This window comes from Staurois parvus, unplaced genomic scaffold (genome assembly GCF_062004578.1).
Source record: "Staurois parvus isolate SC_StPar_1 unplaced genomic scaffold, SC_StPar_1.0 ptg002435l, whole genome shotgun sequence".
NCBI classification, from domain to species: domain Eukaryota; kingdom Metazoa; phylum Chordata; class Amphibia; order Anura; family Ranidae; genus Staurois; species Staurois parvus.
In genome coordinates, this window is record NW_028320231.1 from 10294 (window position 1) to 32500 (window position 22207).

The following is a 22207-nucleotide window of genomic DNA, read 5'->3' on the forward strand; positions in this document are numbered from 1 at the left end:
AGGACAGCGGGTGCAGCATTTAGAGGAACCTCTATATGCCAGCCGGCTGCCCTTCCTATCCATGTCCTGCTGCCCCCGGGCCCCCTGTGTACTCTCCTGCCCCCCTTGTACCCCACAGCTCTGCCAGCTTCCCCCCTCCCCTACAGCTACTGCGGGGGATGTGTCAAGATAGAGAGCAAGGAAGGGGCCAGTAAATATGTCATTTACTGGCCCCTTCCTCTTCTGAATGATCGGCACCGATCGCTCCTGTGGTCATTCATATTTGAAGCATAGTGAGCTACGTTTGTTATGCTTCAGTTTGTGAATGAGCGGGAAGCCTCTGTACAGAGCTATTCCTGCCCATCCATTCTGTGCTGCAGAGATGTCTCAAGGGTTGGATATCAGATGTCTGTTTTGACCCCCGATATCTCACCAAAGCCCCGCCCCCCCCCCCCCAACAAAAAATAAAAATAAAAAAAATTGTAAAAAAATAAAATTAAATGATCAAAAATAATAATAAAGAAATCACAAAAATAAAAAACTACTGAAACTAGTGGCGGAACTACCGAGGTCGCAAAGGTCACACTTCCAGTCGGGCTCTGGCGTTCTGCCACTGTGGGGGGGGAAGTAGTAGTTGTTGTATTCAGTAATTGTTGTATTTAGTAGTTGTAGTAGTATTATTTTATTATTAGTAGTAGTATTCATGTCATGTCATTAGTAGTAGTTAAAAATATATTTTTGTGTTTATTATTATCATCATCATCATTGTTGTTATTATTTGTAGTAATATTGGTACTAGTGGTAGTATTTATTTTATTTTTTTGTATTTTTAGTAGTAGTAGCTTTTAATTTAATATTAATAGAGGTAGTGCTGGTGGCTGCATTAGTAGTAGTGGTAGCATGAGTATTTATTATTATTAGTAGTAGTAGTAGAAGTAGTAGTGGTTTGTTTTTTATTGTTAATAGTAGTAGTAGTAGTATCAGCATTTATTATTATTATTATTAGTAGTAGTAGTAATAGTAGTAGTAGTTGTTTGTTTTTTATTACTATTGGTAGTAGTAGTCCTAGTAGCAGCAATAGTAGTTGTATTAGTATTTAGTAGTAGTACCATTAGCATTTATTATTATTATTAGTAGTTTGTTTTTTATTTTTATTGGTATTAGTAGTGGTAGTAGCAGTAGTAGTAGTGGTCATAGTAGTTGAATTTAGTGGTGGTTGTATTAGTATTTAGCAGTAGTAGTAATTTTTTATTTATTGGTAATACTAGATTGTTTTTTAATATTATTAGTAGTAGTAGTAGTAGTAGTAGGAGTAAAAGTAGGAGTAAAAGAAGTAGTAGTAGTAGGAGGAGGAGGAGTAGGAGTAGTAGTTGGAGTAGGAGTAGTAGTAAGAGTGGTAGTAGTTGGGGTAGTAGGAGTATGAGCAGTAGTAGAATTAGTAGTAGTACTAGGAATAGTAGTAGTAGGAGTAGTAGTTGGAGTAGGAATAGAAGTAAGAGTAGTAGTTGGAGAAGGAGTAGTAGTAGTAGGAGTGGTAGTAGCAGGAGTAGTAGGAGTTGGAGTAGTATTAATAGTGTGAGTAGTAGTATTACTAGGAGAAGTAGTGGTAGTAGGAGTAGTAGAGATAGTAGTAGTAGTAGTAATAGGAGTAGTAGTAACAGTTGGAGTAGTAGTAGCAGTAGGAGTAGCAGGAGTAGTAGGGATAGTAGTAGTAGGGATAGGCGTAGTAGGGGTTGGAGTAGTAGTAGTGGTAGTAGTAGTAGTATGAGTAGTAGGGATAGCAGTAGTAGTAGGAGTAGTAGTAGTAGGAATATTAGTAGTAGTAGTAGTAAGAGTAGTAGTAGTAGTAGTAGTAGAATGAGTAGTAGAATGAGTAGTAGTTGGAGTAGTAGTAGGAGTAGTAGGAGGAGAAGGAGTAGAAGAGATAGTAGTAGTAGGAATAGTAGGAGAAGGAGTAGTAGGAGTAGTAGTAAGAGGAGTAGGAGTAGTAGAGATAGTAGTAGTAGGAGTAGTAGTAGTAGTAGTAGTAGTAGTAGTAGTAGTAGTAGGAGTAGTAGTAGTAGGAGGAGGAGTTGGAGTAGTAGAGATAGTAGTAGTAGGAGTATGAGGAGTATGAGTAGTAGTAGGAGCAGTAGAAGTAGTAGTAGTAGTAGGAGTAGGAGTAGTAGGACTAGGAGTAGTAGTAGGAGTAGTAGTAGTAGGAATAGTAGTAGTAGTAGTAGTAGTAGTAGTAGTAGTAGTAGTAGTAGGAATAGTAGGAGTAGTAGGAGTAGTAGTAGGAATAGTAGTAGTAGGAGTAGTAGTAGGAGTAGGAGGAGTAGTAATAGTAGTAGTAGTAGTAGTCGTAGTCGTAGTAGTAGGAACAGTAGTAATAGGAGTAGTAGTAGTAGGAATAGTAGTAGTTGGAGTAGGAGTAGCAGTAGGAGTCCGAGTAGTAGAAGGAGTAGTAGTAGGAGAAGTAGTAGGAGTAGTAGGAGTAGTAGTAGAAGGAGTAGTAGTAGGAGTAGTAGTAGGAGTAGTAGTAGTAGGAGGAGTACAAGTAGTAGTAGTAGTAGTAAGAGTAGTAGTAGTAGTAGTAGGAGAATTAGAAGTAGGAGTATTAGGAGTAGTAGTAGTAGTAGTAGTAGTAGTAGTTTGAGTAGTAGTAGAAGAAGTAGTAGTAGGAATAGTAGTAGTAGTAGTAGTAGCAGCGGTAGTAGCAGTAGGAGTAGTAGTAGTGGTAGTAGCAGTAGTAGTAGTAGTAGCAGTAGTAGCAGTAGTAGGAGGAGTAGTAATAGTAGTAGTGGTAGTAGCAGTAGTAGTATTAGTAGTAGTAGTAGCAGGAGTAGTAATAGTAGTAGTGGTAGTAGCAGTAGTAAGAGTAGTAGTAGTGGTAGTAGTAGTGGTAGTAGTAGTAGGAGTAGCAGTAGTAGTAGGAGTAGTAGTAATAGTAGTAGTGGCAGCAGCAGTAGTAGGAGTAGTAGTAGTGGTAGTAGTAGTAGGAGTAGTAGTAGTAGGAGTAGCAGTAGTAGGAGTAGTAGTAGTGGTAGTAGTGGTAGTAGTAGTAGGAGTAGTAGTAGTAGGAGTAGTAGTAGTAGTAGTAATAGTAGTAGTAGTGGTAGTAGGAGTAGTAGTAGTAGTAATAGTAGGAGTAGTAGTAGGAGTAGTAGTAGTAGTAGTAATAGTAGGAGTAGTGGGAGTAGTAGTAGTAGTAGTAGTAGTAGTAGTAGGAGTAGTAGTAGTAGTAGTAGTAATAGTAGGAGTAGTAGGAGTAGTAGTAGTAGGAGTAGTAGTAGTAGTAGTAGTAATAGTAGTAGTAGTAGTAGTAGTAGTAGTAGTAGTAGTAGGAGTAGTAATAGTAGTAATAGTAGGAGTAGTAGGAGTAGTAGTAGTAGTAGTAGTAGTAGGAGTAGTAGTAGTAGTAGTAGGAGGAGTAGTAGTAGTAGTAGTAGAAGGAGTAGTAGGAGTAGTAGTAGTAGTAATAGTAGGAGTAGTAGTAGTAGTAGTAGTAGGAGTAGTAGTAGTAGGAGTAGTAGTAGTAGTAGTAGTAGTAGTAGTAGGAGTAGTAGTAGTAGTAGTAGTAGTAGGAGTAGTAGGAGTAGTAGTAGTAGTAATAGTAGGAGTAGTAGTAGTAGTAGTAATAGTAGGAGTAGTAGTAGTAGTAATAGTAGGAGTAGTAGGAGTAGTAGTAGTAGTAGTAATAGTAGGAGTAGTAGTAGTAGTAGTAATAGTAGGAGTAGTAGTAGTAGTAGTAATAGTAGTAGTAGTAGTAGTAGTAGTAGGAGGAGTAGTAGTAGTAGTAGTAATAGTAGGAGTAGTAGTAGTAGTAATAGTAGTAGTAGTAGTAGTAGTAATAGTAGGAGTAGTAGGAGTAGTAGTAGTAATAGTAGGAGTAGTAGTAGTAGTAATAGTAGTAGTAGTAGTAGTAGTAATAGTAGGAGTAGTAGGAGTAGTAGTAGTAATAGTAGGAGTAGTAGTAGTAGTAGTAGTAGTAATAGTAGGAGTAGTAGGAGTAGTAGTAGTAGTAGTAGTAATAGTAGGAGTAGTAGGAGTAGTAGGAGTAGTAGTAGTAGTAGTAGTAATAGTAGGAGTAGTAGGAGTAGTAGTAGTAGTAGTAGTAGTAGGAGGAGTAGTAGTAGTAGTAGGAGGAGTAGTAGCAGTAGGAGTAGTAGTAGTAGGAGGAGGAGTAGTAGGTGTATTAGTGTTTAGTAGTACTATAAGTATTTATTATCATAAATGTTTTATTTGTAATGATTTTTGCTGCCATGGACTCCCCGTGATCAGGTTATTGTGATCAGGTGATCAGGTAATCATGTGATCAGGTAATCAGATAATCAGGTAATCAGGTAATCATGTGATCAGGTGATCAGGCGCTCAGAGACAATTATTGCGCTTGTTTCTGGGATCGGTTCAGTGAAGCCCCTCCAATTATTGGTGTTTCTGGTCACTTACATTGGCGCCCTCTCTGGTGAAGACGTAGACTGCGGGGTCCCTCTGCAGGTGGAAGGAGCTCAGTAAAGACTCCGGAGCCCCCAGTAGCAGCTGGAAGACCAAGTCATGTGATCAGTACACAGCAGAAATGCACTTCACTACAGTCTATGTTGTAGACATTTCCCTCTCCATCCACCTCCATCCTCCTCCATCCACCTCCATCCCCCTCCATCCTCCTCCATCCACCTACATCCCCCTCCATCCTCCTCCATCCACCTCCATCCCTCTCCATCCCTCTCCATCCACCTCCATCCCCCTCCATCCACCTCCATCCCTCTCCATCCACCTCCATCCCCCTCCATCCACCTCCATCCCTCTCCATCCCTCTCCATCCCTCTCCATCCACCTCCATCCACCTCCATCCCCCTCCATCCACCTCCATCCCTCTCCATCCCTCTCCATCCACCTCCATCCCCCTCCATCCACCTCCATCCACCTCCATCCACCTCCATCCCTCTCCATCCACCTCCATCCCTCTCCATCCACCTCCATCCCCCTCCATCCACCTCCATCCACCTCCATCCCTCTCCATCCACCTCCATCCACCTCCATCCCTCTCCATCCACCTCCATCCCTCTCCATCCACCTCCATCCACCTCCATCCCTCTCCATCCCTCTCCATCTTCCTCCATCCCTCTCCATCCACCTCCATCCTCCTCCATCCACCTCCATCCCTCTCCATCCACCTCCATCCCTCTCCATCCACCTCCATCCCTCTCCATCCTCCTCCATCCTCCTCCATCCACCTTCATCCACCTCCATCCCACTCCATCCACCTCCATCCCTCTCCATCCCTCTCCATCCCTCTCCATCCACCTCCATCCACCTCCATCCCTCTCCATCCACCTCCATCCCTCTCCATCCACCTCCATCCACCTCCATCCCTCTCCATCCACCTCCATCCCTCTCCATCCACCTCCATCCCTCTCCATCCACCTCCATCCACCTCCATCCCTCTCCATCCACCTCCATCCCTCTCCATCCACCTCCATCCACCTCCATCCACCTCCATCCCTCTCCATCCCTCTCCATCCCTCTCTTATACTTCAGATCTCAATCTATAAATTCCACTAAATATCAGCAAATTCTGAATATCAATTCATCCGCCAAGACACTGTAAAGCTGCACCAGATGTTTAATATGTTTTGTGTATTACAGGAGATGACCAGAGACTGCAGACACAGTACAGGAGATGACCAGAGACTGCAGACACAGTACAGGAGATGACCAGAGACTGCAGACATAGTACAGAAGATGACCAGAGACTGCAGACACAGTACAGGGGATGACCAGAGACTGCGGACAGTACAGGAGATGACCAGAGACTGCGGACACAGTACAGGGGATGACCAGAGACTGCAGACACAGTACAGGAGATGACCAGAGACTGCAGACACAGTACAGGAGATGACCAGAGACTGCAGACACAGTACAGGAGATGACCAGAGACTGCGGACAGTACAGGAGATGACCAGAGACTGCGGACACAGTACAGGAGATGACCAGAGACTGCAGACACAGTACAGGAGATGACCAGAGACTGCAGACACAGTACAGGAGATGACCAGAGACTGCAGACACAGTACAGGAGATGACCAGAGACTGCAGACACAGTACAGGAGATGACCAGAGACTGCAGACATAGTACAGGAGACGACCAGAGACTGCGGACACAGTACAGGAGATGACCAGAGACTGCAGACACAGTACAGGAGATGACCAGAGACTGCGGACACAGTACAGGAGATGACCAGAGACTGCGGACACAGTACGGGAGATGACCAGAGACTGCAGACACAGTACAGGAGATGACCAGAGACTGCAGACACAGTACGGGAGATGACCAGAGACTGCAGACACAGTACAGGAGATGACCAGAGACTGCGGACACAGTACAGGAGATGACCAGAGACTGCAGACACAGTACAGGAGATGACCAGAGACTGCAGACACAGTACAGGAGATGACCAGAGACTGCAGACACAGTACAGGAGATGACCAGAGACTGCAGACACAGTACAGGAGATGACCAGAGACTGCAGACACAGTACGGGAGATGACCAGAGACTGCAGACATAGCACAGGAGATGGTCAGAGACTGCGGACACAGTACAGGAGATGACCAGAGACTGCAGACATAGCACAGGAGATGGTCAGAGACTGCAGACATAGTACAGGAGATGGTCAGAGACTGCAGACATACTACAGGAGATGGTCAGAGACTGCGGACATACTACAGGAGATGGTCAGAGACTGCGGACACAGTACAGGAGATGACCAGAGACTGCGGACACAGTACAGGAGATGACCAGAGACTGCGGACATAGTACAGGAGATGACCAGAGACTGCGGACATAGTACAGGGGATGACCAGAGACTGCGGACATAGTACAGGAGATGACCAGAGACTGCGGACACAGTACAGGGGATGACCAGAGACTGCGGACACAGTACAGGAGATGGTCAGAGACTGCGGACACAGTACAGGAGATGACCAGAGACTGCGGACATAGTATAGGAGATGACCAGAGACTGCGGACACAGTACAGGAGATGACCAGAGACTGCGGACACAGTACAGGAGATGACCAGAGACTGCGGACATAGTACAGGAGATGACCAGAGACTGCAGACATAGTACAGGAGATGACCAGAGACTGCGGACATAGTACAGGAGATGACCAGAGACTGCAGACATAGTACAGGAGATGACCAGAGACTGCAGACATAGTACAGGAGATGACCAGAGACTGCGGACACAGTACAGGAGATGACCAGAGACTGAGGACACAGTACAGGAGATGACCAGAGACTGCAGACAGAGTACAGGAGATTGTCAGAGACTGCGGACACAGTACAGGGGATGACCAGAGACTGCGGACATAGTACAGGAGATGACCGGAGACTGCGGACACAGTACAGGAGATGGTCAGAGACTGCAGACATAGTACAGGAGATGACCAGAGACTGCAGGCATAGTACAGGAGATGGTCAGAGACTGCGGACATAGTACAGGAGATGGTCAGAGACTGCAGACAGAGTACAGGAGATGATCAGAGACTGCAGACAGAGTACAGGAGATGGTCAGAGACTGCGGACATAGTACAGGAGATGACCAGAGACTGCAGACAGAGTACAGGAGATGATCAGAGACTGCGGACACAGTACAGGGGATGACCAGAGACTGCGGACATAGTACAGGAGATGACCGGAGACTGCGGACACAGTACAGGAGATGACCAGAGACTGCAGACAGAGTACAGGAGATGACCAGAGACTGCGGACATAGTACAGGAGATGACCAGAGACTGCAGACATAGTACAGGAGATGACCAGAGACTGCGGACACAGTACAGGAGATGGTCAGAGACTGCAGACATAGTACAGGAGATGGTCAGAGACTGCGGACACAGTACAGGAGATGACCAGAGACTGCTGACATAGTACAGGAGATGACCAGAGACTGCAGACATAGTACAGGGGATAGTCAGAGACTGCGGACACAGTACAGGAGATGACCAGAGACTGCGGACATAGTACAGGAGACGGTCAGAGACTGCGTACATAGTACAGGAGATGGTCAGAGACTGCGGACATAGTACAGGAGATGGTCAGAGACTGCAGACACAGTACAGGAGATGGTCAGAGACTGCAGACACAGTACAGGAGATGACCAGAGACTGCAGACACAGTACGGGAGATGACCAGAGACTGCAGACACAGTACAGGAGATGGTCAGAGACTGCGGACACAGTACAGGAGATGGTCAGAGACTGCAGACACAGTACAGGAGATGACCAGAGACTGCAGACACAGTACAGGAGATGGTCAGAGACTGCAGACACAGTACAGGAGATGACCAGAGACTGCAGACACAGTACGGGAGATGACCAGAGACTGCAGACATAGTACAGGAGATGGTCAGAGACTGCGGACACAGTACAGGAGATGACCAGAGACTGCGGACATAGTACAGGAGATGACCAGAGACTGCGGACACAGTACAGGAGATGACCAGAGACTGCGGACATAGTACAGGAGACGGTCAGAGACTGGCTCACCTGGTAGAATGAATGGAAGTTTCTCTCTCCCGGCTGCTGCTTGAGGACCCGAGACTGGAATGAGAGAAGAATTATGAGACGCGGGTCAGCTGTCCGTCCCCCGGAACATCCTATGGCTACCGTCACAGCAGATCGAATGTGTGAATGGGGACAATACTGCATGATGGCCACTAGATGGAGATGATGAGCATACGTATTTACTATGAAACTCAGCGCCATCTAGTGGCTACGATGCCCATTGTTCACCATTCATACATTCGATCTGCTGAGAGTGCATAGAGAAGCACAGTAACCCAGTGATGGCAAAAATCATTTTACCAAATATTCCTCAGACTTACATTGTAGTGGATGGAGGATACAAAAACAAAGACAATTGGTGGAATATCAGACATGGATGGTGTTGGGTGAACGGCTTGTATCCAATCAGGTGAATCCAACTGTATGGAGACTCTGATTCTCTATTATGGACTTGTAAAATGAGTAGATCAGATTCTTTCTTAAACTTTTAAAATTTGCCCTGGGCTGTTTTTTACCAGTACGTCACTTCTTCTTTTTTTTATTTTTTTTATTTTTTTACAATTTATTTTATTTTAAAAAAACTTTTAAAAATTAAAAAAATTAAATTAAAACATAGAAAAAGTTAATTAATGTTGTCATTATTATTATTATTATTATTATTATTTTCTTAAGCAGTGGTAGCTCATTACATCTCATTTTTATTTTGACACATTAAAAAAACTTAGAAAAAAATATTTTTTGGAACTTAAAAAAAAGTACTATTATAATTATTATTGCTACATCTATTTTTTTTATTTTACTTTTTTTTTTTCAAGAACTTTAAAAAGAACTTTAAAAAATATTATTATCATTATTATTATAATTATAATTATTATTATTATTATTATTATTTGCAGTGGTAGCTCATTTCATCTATTTTTTTTATTTTTAAATGTTTTTTTCAAAAACTTTAAAAAGAACTTTAAAAATATTATTATTATTATCATCATTATTATTATTATCATCATCATTATTATTATTATTTGCTGTGGTAGCTCATTTCATCTATTTTAATTTTTTTTAAGTTATTATTTTTAAAACTTTAAAAGAACTTGGAGAAAAAATATTTTTTGGAACTTAAAAAAAGTACTAATATTATTGCTAGCTCATTTCATCTATTTTTTATTTTAAATTTTTTTGCAAAAACTTTAAAAAGAACTTTAAAAATATTATTATTATCATTATTATTATTTGCAGTGGTAGCTCATTTAATCTATTTTTATTTTTTTAAAGTTATTATTTTTAAAATTTTAAAAGAACTTGGAAAAAAATATTTTGAACTTAAAAAAGTATAATAATAATTATTATTATTATTATTATTATCAGTGGCACCTTATTTCAAAAATTTTTAAATATATTTTTTAAAATGTATACATATAAATTATTATTATTATTATAATATTATTGTTTTATTATTAGCAATGATAGCTAAAATTGAGTAAAAAAAATAAAAATAAAAAATAAATTTTATATATATCCGAGGCCAAGGAAGATGGAATTTCAACAAAGCTGAAATTGGTCATTTCAACTTGAAATCAATTTCTGGCAAAATCCTTAGAAGGGTACGTGTTTGGCGTGGGAGGTAGAGTATTCCTCTGTACGGCTTGGCTCACCTTTTCCAGCAGGTAGTTGTTGATGTGTCCTCCAGTCGGGTCACCCTTGAAGTCAAAGTTGATGTCCATGTACTTGCCAAATCTACTGGAATTGTCGTTCCGGTTGGTTTTGGCGTTTCCGAAAGCTTCGAGGACGCAGTTAGATTTCAAGAGAACGTTCTTCACCCTGGAGAGAGGAAGACGGTACGGTTAAGGGTTCTACCATATAAGCTCATATATCGGGTGTTGAACTGGTGAAGAGAAGCAGTGATGGAAGTTCTCGAGATGGTTGGAGGACAAAAAGCACCTCCTAGGTGAAGTTCTCGAGATGGTTGGAGGACAAAAACCACCTCCTAGGTGAAGTTCTCGAGATGGATGTGGACAAAAAGCACCTCCTAGGCGAAGTTCTTGAGATGGTTAGAGGACAAAAAGCACCTCCTAGGCGAAGTTCTCGAGATGGTTGGAGGACAAAAAACACCTCTTAGGCGAAGTTCTCGAGATGGTTGGAGGACAAAAAGCACCTCCTAGGTGAAGTTCTCGAGATGGTTGGAGGACATAAACCACCTCCTAGGTGAAGTTCTCGAGATGGATGTGGACAAAAAGCACCTCCTAGGTGAAGTTCTCGAGATGGTTGGAGGACAAAAACCACCTCCTAGGTGAAGTTCTCGAGATGGATGTGGACAAAAAGCACCTCCTAGGCGAAGTTCTTGAGATGGTTAGAGGACAAAAAGCACCTCCTAGGCGAAGTTCTCGAGATGGTTAGAGGACAAAAAGCACCTCCTAGGCGAAGCTCTCGAGATGGTTGGTGGACAAAAAGCACCTCCTAGGTGAAGTTCGAGATGGTTGGAGGACAAAAAGCACCTCCTAGGCGAAGATCACGAGATAGTTGGAGGACAAAAAGCACCTCCTAGGCGAAGTTTTCGAGATGGTTGGAAGACAAAAAGCACCTCCTAGGCGAAGTTCTCGAGATGGTTGGAGGACAAAAAGCACCTCCTAGGTGAAGTTCTCAAGATGATTGGAGGACAAAAAGCACCTCCTAGGCGAAGTTCTCGAGATGGTTGGTGGACAGAAAACACCTCCTAGGCGAAGTTCGCGAGATGGTTGGAGGACAAAAAGCACCCCCTAGGTGAAGTTCTCGAGATGGTTGGAGGACAAAAAGCACCCCCTAGGCGAAGTTCTCGAGATGGTTGGAGGACAAAAAGCACCCCCTAGGTGAAGTTATCAAGATGGTTGGAGGACAAAAAGCACCCCCTAGGCGAAGTTCTCGAGATGGTTGGAGGACAAAAAGCACCTCCTAGGTGAAGTGAACCCGTACTTGACCCATAATGGACGATGTCTTGGTGACAGGGAGCACCGTGGCTTTCCTCAGCTAATTTGGTGAAGAAACTATTTCAATCACCAAAATTTACCGCACAACTTTGACCTTTCCCCAAGATGTCCAATTTGAGCATCTAACAGGGTCTGGAGGTGGCCACAGACATCAGGATCAGATCTGTCCAGACCTGGCCATTACGGTTCTGTGTCCATGAGCAGCTGTAGACTCAGGTTGGTAACCCTTTGGGGTGTATTTGACGGCACAACATTCATTCTGGGCCAATGGGGGGGGGGGGGCAAAATAAAATGTGTTCAGGCTGTTTTGTCACCAGGCCCAATGATCTTCTTAGAACGAATCAGGAAAATAGCACATTGTGGCCACAAGATGGAGCCGACAAAGATAGTTTTTATTTCTTATGATCATCAATTCCATCTAGTGGCCATCATGTAGTGATTTCCTGATTCACTTTATTAAGAAAATTTGAACCCGGAGAGAATATAGCCAAAAAAAGCATAAAATGTGCCCCATCTGCACAGAACAAGTGCAGTTTCATGGAATGAATAGCTCTTTAAAATTTACAAATACACCCCTTAAAGTGTACCTAAAGCCAAAATGTTTACTTTTTTTTTCTATTTAATATATTTAGATTTATATATTTAAATGTAAAAAAAAATATTAATTAAATATATATATATATATATATATATATTTATTTATTTTTTAATTAATATTAATTATATACTGATATAGAGATACATTTTAAAAGAGCAAACTTTGGACAACAGTGAAGGAAATCTTATAAAGATCTCATGCAGGTGTAAAAAATAAATAAATAAATAAATATATATATATATATATATATATATATATATATATATATATTTATTTATTTATTTATTTATTAAAAAAATACATGTTATATATATATTTATATATATATATATATATATATATATATATATATATATATATATATATATATAATTTATGATATTTATAATAATAATTATATATATTATTAATTATTTATATATATATATATATATATATTTAGTTTTGGATATAGTACAGATATAGAGATACATTTTAAAAGACCAAACTTTGGACAGCAGTGAAGGAGATCTGATAAAGATCTCAGGCTGTGGTCTGGAGGTGTAAAAATGTTTACTTTTTTGTCTATTCAGATTTATATATGTAAATGTAATAAAAAAAATATATTCTATTTAATATATTCAGATTTATATATGTAAATGTAATAAAAAAAATATTTATATATACACACACACAGTATAAATAAATTAAAAATACATAAATAAATAAATATATATAATATATTTCTTTTTTTTTTAATCCATATATAAATCAAACTATATTATATAAAATAATAAACATATAAAAATGTTGGCTTAAATAAACTTTAAGGGGAGTATTTATAGAGAAATGTACTGAGCTATTTGTCTTGTGAAACTGGGCTAAATCACATGTTTTGGATTTTTTCTTTTTAAAAATAAATGTATAAAATTTTATATATATATAATCACTTATTATATTTAATTTTTTTCTATTTAGTTTTGGATATAGTACAGCTATAAAGATACATTTTAAAAGACCAAACTTTGGACAGCAGTGAAGGAGATCTGATAAAGATCTCAGTCTGGAGGTGTAAAAATGTTAAATGAATGAAGGAGAGAGATTGGTCCTCCGAATTGTACACGTCTGGAGGAAGAGGTATGTATGTCCTGTAGATAAGTCGTGTGGTTACCCTCTGTGAGGTGGGGGGAGGGGCTGTTCAAATTACTCAACAATTGGGGCCGGCTCTGACTGTCTTGCCTGAGTCATTACTTTGTAGCCAGCTGGAGTCATCCAATGGCAGTCCGTGTTTCGTTTCGGTATCATATATGGTAGTCACTTCCTGAAACGTATACCGGACTCGTGAAAACAATTTCTCTTCTTTCATTTCTCTTCAAAAAGTTTGCAATTTTCCTGTCTTGACCATAAATCATTATTAGTTGGCCTCCCTGGACCAAGTGAAGGTCCCTTCTGCTGCTAGGGAGTTTCTAAAAGATGACTAAAATATATCTACGTTGACATGATGGCCACAATCTATCTACGTTGACATGATGGCCACAATCTATCTACGTTGACATGATGGCCACAATCTATCTACCTTGACATGATGGCCACAATCTATCTACGTTGACATGATGGCCACAATCTATCTACGTTGACATGATGGCCACAATCTATCTACGTTGACATGATGGCCACAATCTATCTACCTTGACATGATGGTCCTCTAGGAGGGCTGGACAGGGCCGTAGAAGGTCCTTAACCCATCAGCAGGACCGGTATCTGCTCCTTTGTATAAGGAGGAACAGGATGAGCCCTGCCAGAGCCCTACAAAATGACCTCCAGCAGGCCACTGGTGGGAATGCCTCTGACCAATCAATCAGAAACAGACTTCATGAGGGTGGCCTGAGGGCCCGACATCCTCTAGTGGGCCCTGTGCTCACTGCCCGGCACCATAGAGCTGGATTGGCATTGGCCATTGAACCCCAGAATTGGCAGGTCCACCACTGACTCCCTGTGCTTTTCACAGAGGAGAGCAGGTTCCCCCTCACAGATGAGAGCAGGTTCCCCCTGAGCACATGTGACAGACATGAAAGGGTCTGGAGAAGCCGTGGAGAACGTTCTGCTGCCTGTAACATGGTTCAGCATGATCGTTGTGGTGGTGGGTCAGTGATGGTCTGGGGGGGATATCCATGGAGGGACACACAGACCTCTACAGGCTAGACAATGGCACCCTGACTGCCATTAGATATGGGGATGAAATTCTTGGACCCATTGTCAGACCCTACGCTGGTGCAGTGGGTCCTGGGCTCCTCCTGGTGCAGTGGGTCTTGGGTTCCTCCTGGTGCGGTGGGTCCTGGGTTCCTCCTGGTGTGGTGGATCCTGGGCTTATCCTGGTGCTGTGGGTCCTGGGTTCCTCCTGGTGCAGTGGGTCTTGGGTTCCTCCTGGTGCGGTGGGTCCTGGGTTCCTCCTGGTGTGGTGGATCCTGGGCTTATCCTGGTGCTGTGGGTCCTGGGTTCCTCCTGGTGCAGTGGGTCTTGGGTTCCTCCTGGTGCGGTGGGTCCTGGGTTCCTCCTGGTGTGGTGGGTCCTGGGTTCCTCCAGGTGCGGTGGGTCCTGGGTTCCTCCTGGTGCGGTGGGTCCTGGGTTCCTCTTGGTGCAGTGGGTCCTGGGTTCCTCCTGGTGCAGTGGGTCCTGGGTTCCTCCTGGTGCACTACAATACCCGGCATCATGTGGGGAGAGTATGCAGGCAGTTCCTGGAGGATGAAGGAATTGATACCATTGAATGGCCCCCACGCTCTCCTGACCTAAATCCAATAGAACCCCTCTGGGATGTCATGTTTCGGTCCATCCGACGCCGCCAGGTTGCACCTCAGACTGTCCAGGAGCTCAGTGATGTCCTGGTCCAGATCTGGCAGGAAATCCCCCAGGTCACCATCCGTGGTCTCATTAGGACCCTCCCCCGACATTGTCAGGCATGCATACAAGCACGTGGGGGCCACACAGACTACTGAGGACCATTCTGAGTTGCTGCAATGACATTTCACCAACATGGACTCGCCTGCTGCATCATTTCTTCACTTTGATTTTCGGGGTGTCATTGAATTCAGTCCTCTGTAGGTCGATCATTTTCATTTCCATCAAACAATGGGGCGTTCTTACGTCCCTCACCCATCCCCCGTCCATGTCAGTATAGAGATCCAGCAGGAGATTCCTCCCCATTGAGATCTGATGGGTTTTCAGAGTCTTCCTTTCAGTTTTTGGAGCCGTGTATTATATAGAGTAACAAGAGTAGCCGAAACAGTCAAAGGTGGGTGAACACACTGAAAAGTCCCACTTGTCACGAGTTATGGAAGGGTGGATATCATTCTTGGAGCATCCAAGACATACAAGAAGCCAAGGGTGGACTCAGCTTACGTGGCTCCACCACTTCTTTGTATACTGGGTTCTTTTCCGGAGTCCAGCATAATGGGAAATAGCTGGACCATGACTAGTCCCCCATCACCACTTTTAAGATGGTGACCATGTTCTCTAGATGAAGGCCATCATTTGAGATGTTTCATGGCCAGAAGATACAAAGAATTCTTCTTGATCCTGTACTAGGAAAAGGAGGAGAGCGAGATCTTGGCCTGGCCGCTTCTGTAATCCACTGAAATATCCTACAGTGGTCATTGAAGTTCCTCCTTCTTCGGTGAATGGATGAGGTGAAGGAAAGTGAAACGCTCAATTCTGGAGAACCTTGAAATCACGAAACCCCCCTTTATGAAATCAGTCAAGGCTTCCCAGGAGTAAGTGAGCACTGACAACCCACCACTGTCTTTTCAATGACCACGAACTTACCTCTCCACTTCCTCTCTCTGGGTGGGGTTGGTGATGGCCGCAATGTATTGCATGATGTACTTGCTGGCCTCTGTCTTCCCTGCTCCGCTCTCTCCTGTAGAAGAAAGAGCACATATGGGGTCAACTTTTATTCAGGGAAATGCTGTGTATGAAGAAGAGGGACAACTACTGGCCCCGGGGTCGGGACGAGGGATTCGAAGGAGGAGTGCTGCAGTAGGAGGTCATCCCTTCACGGCATGCATGCTCCATATCAGTTCCTGGCAACCAATGGCTATGGCTTCATGTCTGCTATGACCACTCCTGCTCCAGTAGGCCCGTTCTACGCTCACTGTTCTCCTTGCTGGAGAGGAAGCTGTACCTGAGGGCCTGCACTGCAAGGATCTCCCTGCTTCTGTTTCATTCGTTCTGGGGATCTATGCTTCCTCCATTTCTCCTGCTGCTGCTTCTTCATCACTACCCCACCAGTCACCGAATCACCGAAGGCAAGCCACGCCCTTCTACTAAGACGGCCATCACCAGACAGAGACACGCAGGGCAGGACGAGGCACGGGGAGTCAGGAACAGGGACAATATCGGCAGTGGGGGGACCACAATACTGGTCACTGCCTGGGCAGCATTCCCATAACAGGTCCTCTTTAGGGCACCATAAATTGGTCTAAGCTGACTTTCATGCTGCATATAAACTGCAATATTTTACCCATGTGGAAGAAAAATACATTTTAAATATAGTTTAAAAATATTTTTCACAAATATATTGACATATATTTGGAATACTACAATTTAGTCCATATTCAATATATTTAAAAAAAAAAATCAGAATGTATTTTAACAATAAATATTTTTAAATGATATGCCTTTTAGAAAATATATTTACTTAAAAAAAAAATTATATATATATATATATATATATATATATATATATCTATCTATATATCTTGTGGGAACTCGCTTCAACGTGGTAGAGCTTCTTCAAAGCACACAGCAACTCGCTTCTTTTAAGGGCTTTTTTGCCCACTTTTATTTACAAGAAAGTTCAAGAAACACAAATGCTTCCCACGCAGGGGTATCCAACATCAAGCAAATCAATAGTATTCAGCCTCCTGGCTTGCACTCAGTTTTAAGTCTGCCTCCTGCAGACTCTTCCCAAAATATGGCACCAGCACACAGCTAGTCTGGCTTCCACCTGACTCCAAGGCAGAGACCTCCCGTCTGCCGGGGTGGAGCCCTCCTGACTCCGTTTGCCGGGGTGGAGCCCAGAACTATGGTTAGTTCTCTATAAAAAGGCCTGCACACACCTGTGCAATCAGTGTGCTGGGGGTTCTCAAAACACGGACCCCGGATTGGAGATTTCATCCCTCCCAGATCTCTTTGAAATCTCCAGGCTCCAGATCCCAAAACAGACTTAATGAGTAAATGAGGAAACTGAAAAGCCAGTTTCCTCTGCAATCCATCAACTCTCTGGAGCCCCTCAACCTGCCTGGTTGAAAATCCAGGGTTTTCAGCTTTATTTTGGCCGTGGCAGGACACCACACTGCCACATATCCCCCCCCTTTGTTTTGACCCCGTAGGGGGCGGAACACACAAACCTAAAACCCTTGCTTTAGGCCTTCTGTGCGGGCTATCACCGGTAGAGGTCCAATCCTGGCTGACTTTGTTTTCATCAAAGGGAAACACTACTCCCTGCCCCAAGAGGTGACTTCCCCTGTCTCCCCTTACTTGGGCTCTACGACATCCCCGTGCCTTTTTACGAGTGCACTTCCAAAAACGCGGTCTTTCTAAGTTCCTTAAAACTATGCTAGTCCTTTTACCACTAGGGGGTTTACAAATCTCGGTACCCTTTGTAACCTGGGGTTGACTCCTAAGCTTCAAATGCCTGGTACCTGTAACATTACAACGTGCTCCCTCAAATTCCTCTAGACCATCCCTTTTTGCTTTATTTAATTTTGATGGGGTTATATTTTTAGACCCTTTAGTAATAGAGGTGGGCTCTTTTATTTGGGAATCAAACACTTTTAACATCCCCTTGTTAAGCTTTGGGACAGTTCCCTTAGACCTTTCATTCTTACAACTTGGGCGTTGACTGGACCTTTGGAAAACTTTTCCAGAGTGACCTTCCTGAACCTGTAGGGGGCCCATTTCCAGACTCTTAACCTCTCTTGTGTCTGTTAAGCACTCATTACCTCTTTCAGGAGAACCAGCTACCATGTCAACCTGACTACCTGGTCTACTATTCTTTTTGTTATCACACACAGTAATCAGACAATCCAAATTCGTCAACACATTTCCGTTTTTATCATTATCAAAATTACTCTTGTCAGAGCTCATTTCACTAGTAATTGGCAGGGCAGTTTCTGGAGAGGAATCACACACAGCGGAGTGGGTGTCTCCCATGGAAACTTCACTATCCACCAACTTCACTGTCACAAAAGACTCTGCCAGCAACTGTCCTGATGCCAAACCATCCTTACATAATGCTACATTAGGGTTGACGACCCCAACCACATCACATATACATGTGTCTTCCGGCACTTCTGCCCAAACCTCTGTCCTGTCAAGCAGTACTCTGGTGTGCCTCTCATACCGATTACTGCTATGAAGCAACCCAGCCATGCACTGAAAGACAATTTTCACCATTACCAACAAGGATGGTATCACAGAATTCCTATATTGACCATCTTTGTTTTGTATAGCCTGTAATACCAAGCTCCAATTAGCGGGACTCCACTGTACCAGCTCTCCCGAACATGGAAGAGACCTCAAGGTATACACCGGCTGTACACTCCAGAAGGCTAACATTTCCTTCAGCAGGTCTGTTATAAAGAGACAGCCTGATTCCACACATAAGACTTTCCTGGAGACATGGAGACCCTCATTTACTGATGCCTCAGAGGTGGTGCTTCTTAAAGAGGCTTCCTCTCGGCTAGAGGTACCCAATACAATAACCTGGGGCTCTCCCAGAGCGTAACCAGGTGTGGGGTTCACCCAAATACTCTGAGGCTCAGTGTCAATGAGCTCTTCCATGGCTTCTCTATGGATATCAGTTTGGTACACTACACCATTAACTCCTTTATGGGCTGTGGGCAAAACTTCTGCTGAGCGTTTATCCTTAACGGTGCCTTTTACCAGCGGTGGGTTATTTTTGGCAGCGACAGGAGCGCCCTGGACTAATAGCTGCTCCACAGTCCCTCTATTCAGCACAGCAGAAACCATGTCCACCCCATTGTTACCCACAGAGGCATCTTTTATTAATGCCAACAAGCTTGTTGCCCATCTGTCCCAGTCCATTGTCCCTGTGATCCCATCAGAGGTACTACGCAGTACCACTCCAACCGCTGAAGGAGACACAGAGGGACAGAGTGGCTCTGTATCAGATCCATTACCTATATCTTCATTATCCATATCACAATGGGAGACTCCATTTCTAGGCACAGCCGGTTGCAATTTCTTACTCTCACCACCGTGCACTAGGTGCTTGCCATTCACTACAAAAACTTTTGCATTAGTGGATTGCATTGACCCATCATCATTATGAATACATTCATACCTTTTAGATTCACCATTGCCAGACTGAAATAACAAATTCTCATCACTCACTTCAGATACAGTCTGGTCCACCAGAGCAACACCATAGTTATCCTGGGTTACCTTAACCACCGTTGCTAGGGGAGAGAACACATCCTGCTTAGTGGTCACCCCTACTACATTTAATTCAGCATTCTGTTTATATGACATTGGTGCAACCCCAATATCAGTACTCTTCACATTGACATTTTTAACCGTTGCCTCCCCGCTAAACAGAGCATTATACAGAGGCAAGTCTCTCTCATGATCACCAGCAGTGGGTTTCCCAACTGGGAGTATCCCATATTTATAGCAGAGAGTCTCAAGGTCAGTCTCAATCAGTGCATTAGTGTCTCTCACATTTATCCCAAAAGTACCAGTCTTACCCACCACTGTAACAGGCTTCACCTTCACTTGAGTGCGTGGGATCTGGATCCTTTCGGTCATCTCCTCTGCTTGGCTTTGGCCAGCCAGTTCATCCATGCAGCTATAGGATGATACTGTGGCAGGCACTTCTGACTCCTTGGCACCCCCTGTAGGCACAACAGGTACTTCCTCACTGTTGCTAGAGGTGGCTGCCAACATTTTTAAACATGAATCTGGGCTTGCAGATGAAGACTTTTGCCCAGTAGCACCCTCATCAGTGGTATTCCATAATCGGGGGCAGGTAAAGATACCATGCCCAAACTGACCACATTCCAGGCAGGGTATGGTTCCACCGACAACCTTCTTGGGATATGGAACCACATCTCCCTTGTAGCCCCTTCTCCTGGTTGGCAGGCTTTCTCCTGTTGCTATGGGAGATGGCACTCTCCCAGCTGAAATTTGTGGGTTCCTCCAGATGCGCTGAACTCTCATCTCTGCGTTGCCACAATCCTCTGTAGATGACACTTCTCTCACAGGGTCCGCAGGCCTGAAGTCACATGTGTTGCTATGGGCAACCACATTCTTCTGAAACTTTTGGGCAGCCTGCTGCTCCTTCCTGGAACTCCAAACAGGCTTCCCAATTGCATACCCAGACCTTTGTCTGGTTGTGTCACCTTGTACTGGAAGCTGGGATAAAGGGCACTTGGAGACAGTGTGCCCCCATTCACTGCACCGCAAACAGCGCTCTTGCGGCAGTATCTTGGCCGAACTTCCAACACTGCATCCTCTTTCAGGCTTAGTACTCTGCACACAGAAAACTGGTTTCCTTTCACCAGCATTGCCAGGGACAACAGCATGCACTTCCCACTGTGGCAAACTCTGTGTAGCCATGTATGGGGCTTGTTCTGGTGGTAACAACCCCTCCAGCCACAGGGCTCTGTCTCTCATTTCAGAAAAGCTTGCTTCTTTTTTGAGTTTTGACCGCCCCATCTTTGCAGTCACTCCACAACACTTTTGCACAGTCCAGGTACACAATGGAGCACTGTCTCTTTAAGGCAAGTTCCTTTTCTCTTGCAGGATCTCCTCACCTGCACACACTGATAGTGCAGAGTCATGCACCAAACACAGTTCAACACAGGAACTTACTTCCTTGCTGGGATCTCCAGTTCTGCCCGCATCCTCCACCATATGTGGGAACTCGCTTCAACGTGGTAGAGCTTCTTCAAAGCACACAGCAACTCGCTTCTTTTAAGGGCTTTTTTGCCCACTTTTATTTACAAGAAAGTTCAAGAAACACAAATGCTTCCCACGCAGGGGTATCCAACATCAAGCAAATCAATAGTATTCAGCCTCCTGGCTTGCACTCAGTTTTAAGTCTGCCTCCTGCAGACTCTTCCCAAAATATGGCACCAGCACACAGCTAGTCTGGCTTCCACCTGACTCCAAGGCAGAGACCTCCCGTCTGCCGGGGTGGAGCCCTCCTGACTCCGTTTGCCGGGGTGGAGCCCAGAACTATGGTTAGTTCTCTATAAAAAGGCCTGCACACACCTGTGCAATCACTGTGCTGGGGGTTCTCAAAACACGGACCCCGGATTGGAGATTTCATCCCTCCCAGATCTCTTTGAAATCTCCAGGCTCCAGATCCCAAAACAGACTTAATGAGTAAATGAGGAAACTGAAAAGCCAGTTTCCTCTGCAATCCATCAACTCTCTGGAGCCCCTCAACCTGCCTGGTTGAAAATCCAGGGTTATCAGCTTTATTTTGGCCGTGGCAGGACACCACACTGCCACAATCTATACATACATATACATACACACTGTGTGATGAAATGCATTTTTTTATATATTAAAAAAATATGTGCAAGATGTTTTAAAAAATACATTTTCAAATATATGTCTTTGAAAATGCATTTAATCTACAATGTTGGAATGCATTTACAAATATATGTAAGAATATATGTTAAAATTACTTTTTTTATGTTAAAAAAATCTGAGTATATTTTAAAAAATATATAGTTTTAAATATATACCTTTGAGAAAATATATTTACTTAAAAAAATGTGTGTGTATATATATATTTATTCTGTGTGTTGAAATGTGTTTTTTATATATTAAAAAATATATGAAAATATTTTTAAAAATACATTTTTAATTATATGCGTTTTAGAAAATATATTTATAAAAAAAAATTATATATATATATATATATATATATATATATTGTAAGCTCCACGAGCAGGGCCCTTCTATTCCTTCTGTACTGAAATGTATTGTAATTGTACTGTCTCCCTTATATTGCAAAGCGCTGCGCAAACTGTTGGCGCTATATAAATCCTGTATAATAATAATTATTATTTATATATATATATATATATATATACTGTGTGTTGAAATGCA

At 43.2% G+C, this 22207-nt stretch overlaps 1 protein-coding gene across 1 annotated transcript in view; it reads right to left on the reverse strand.

Annotated features, from left to right (window-relative positions):
- Positions 1 to 4410: 4410 nt before the first annotated feature.
- Positions 4411 to 22207, reverse strand: part of LOC149430879 (unconventional myosin-Ig-like) — a gene marked incomplete at its 3' end in the record, with an annotated part of 43969 nt that continues 26172 nt past the window's right edge. Inside the window, exons 3-6 of the mRNA XM_089665963.1 lie at positions 15884 to 15977; positions 10180 to 10345; positions 8510 to 8563; positions 4411 to 4500 (exon numbers count right to left, since the gene is read on the reverse strand). Of these exons, the coding sequence (XP_089522089.1) occupies positions 4411 to 4500; positions 8510 to 8563; positions 10180 to 10345; positions 15884 to 15977 (404 nt within the window). The remainder of the gene's footprint in view (positions 4501 to 8509; positions 8564 to 10179; positions 10346 to 15883; positions 15978 to 22207) is intronic.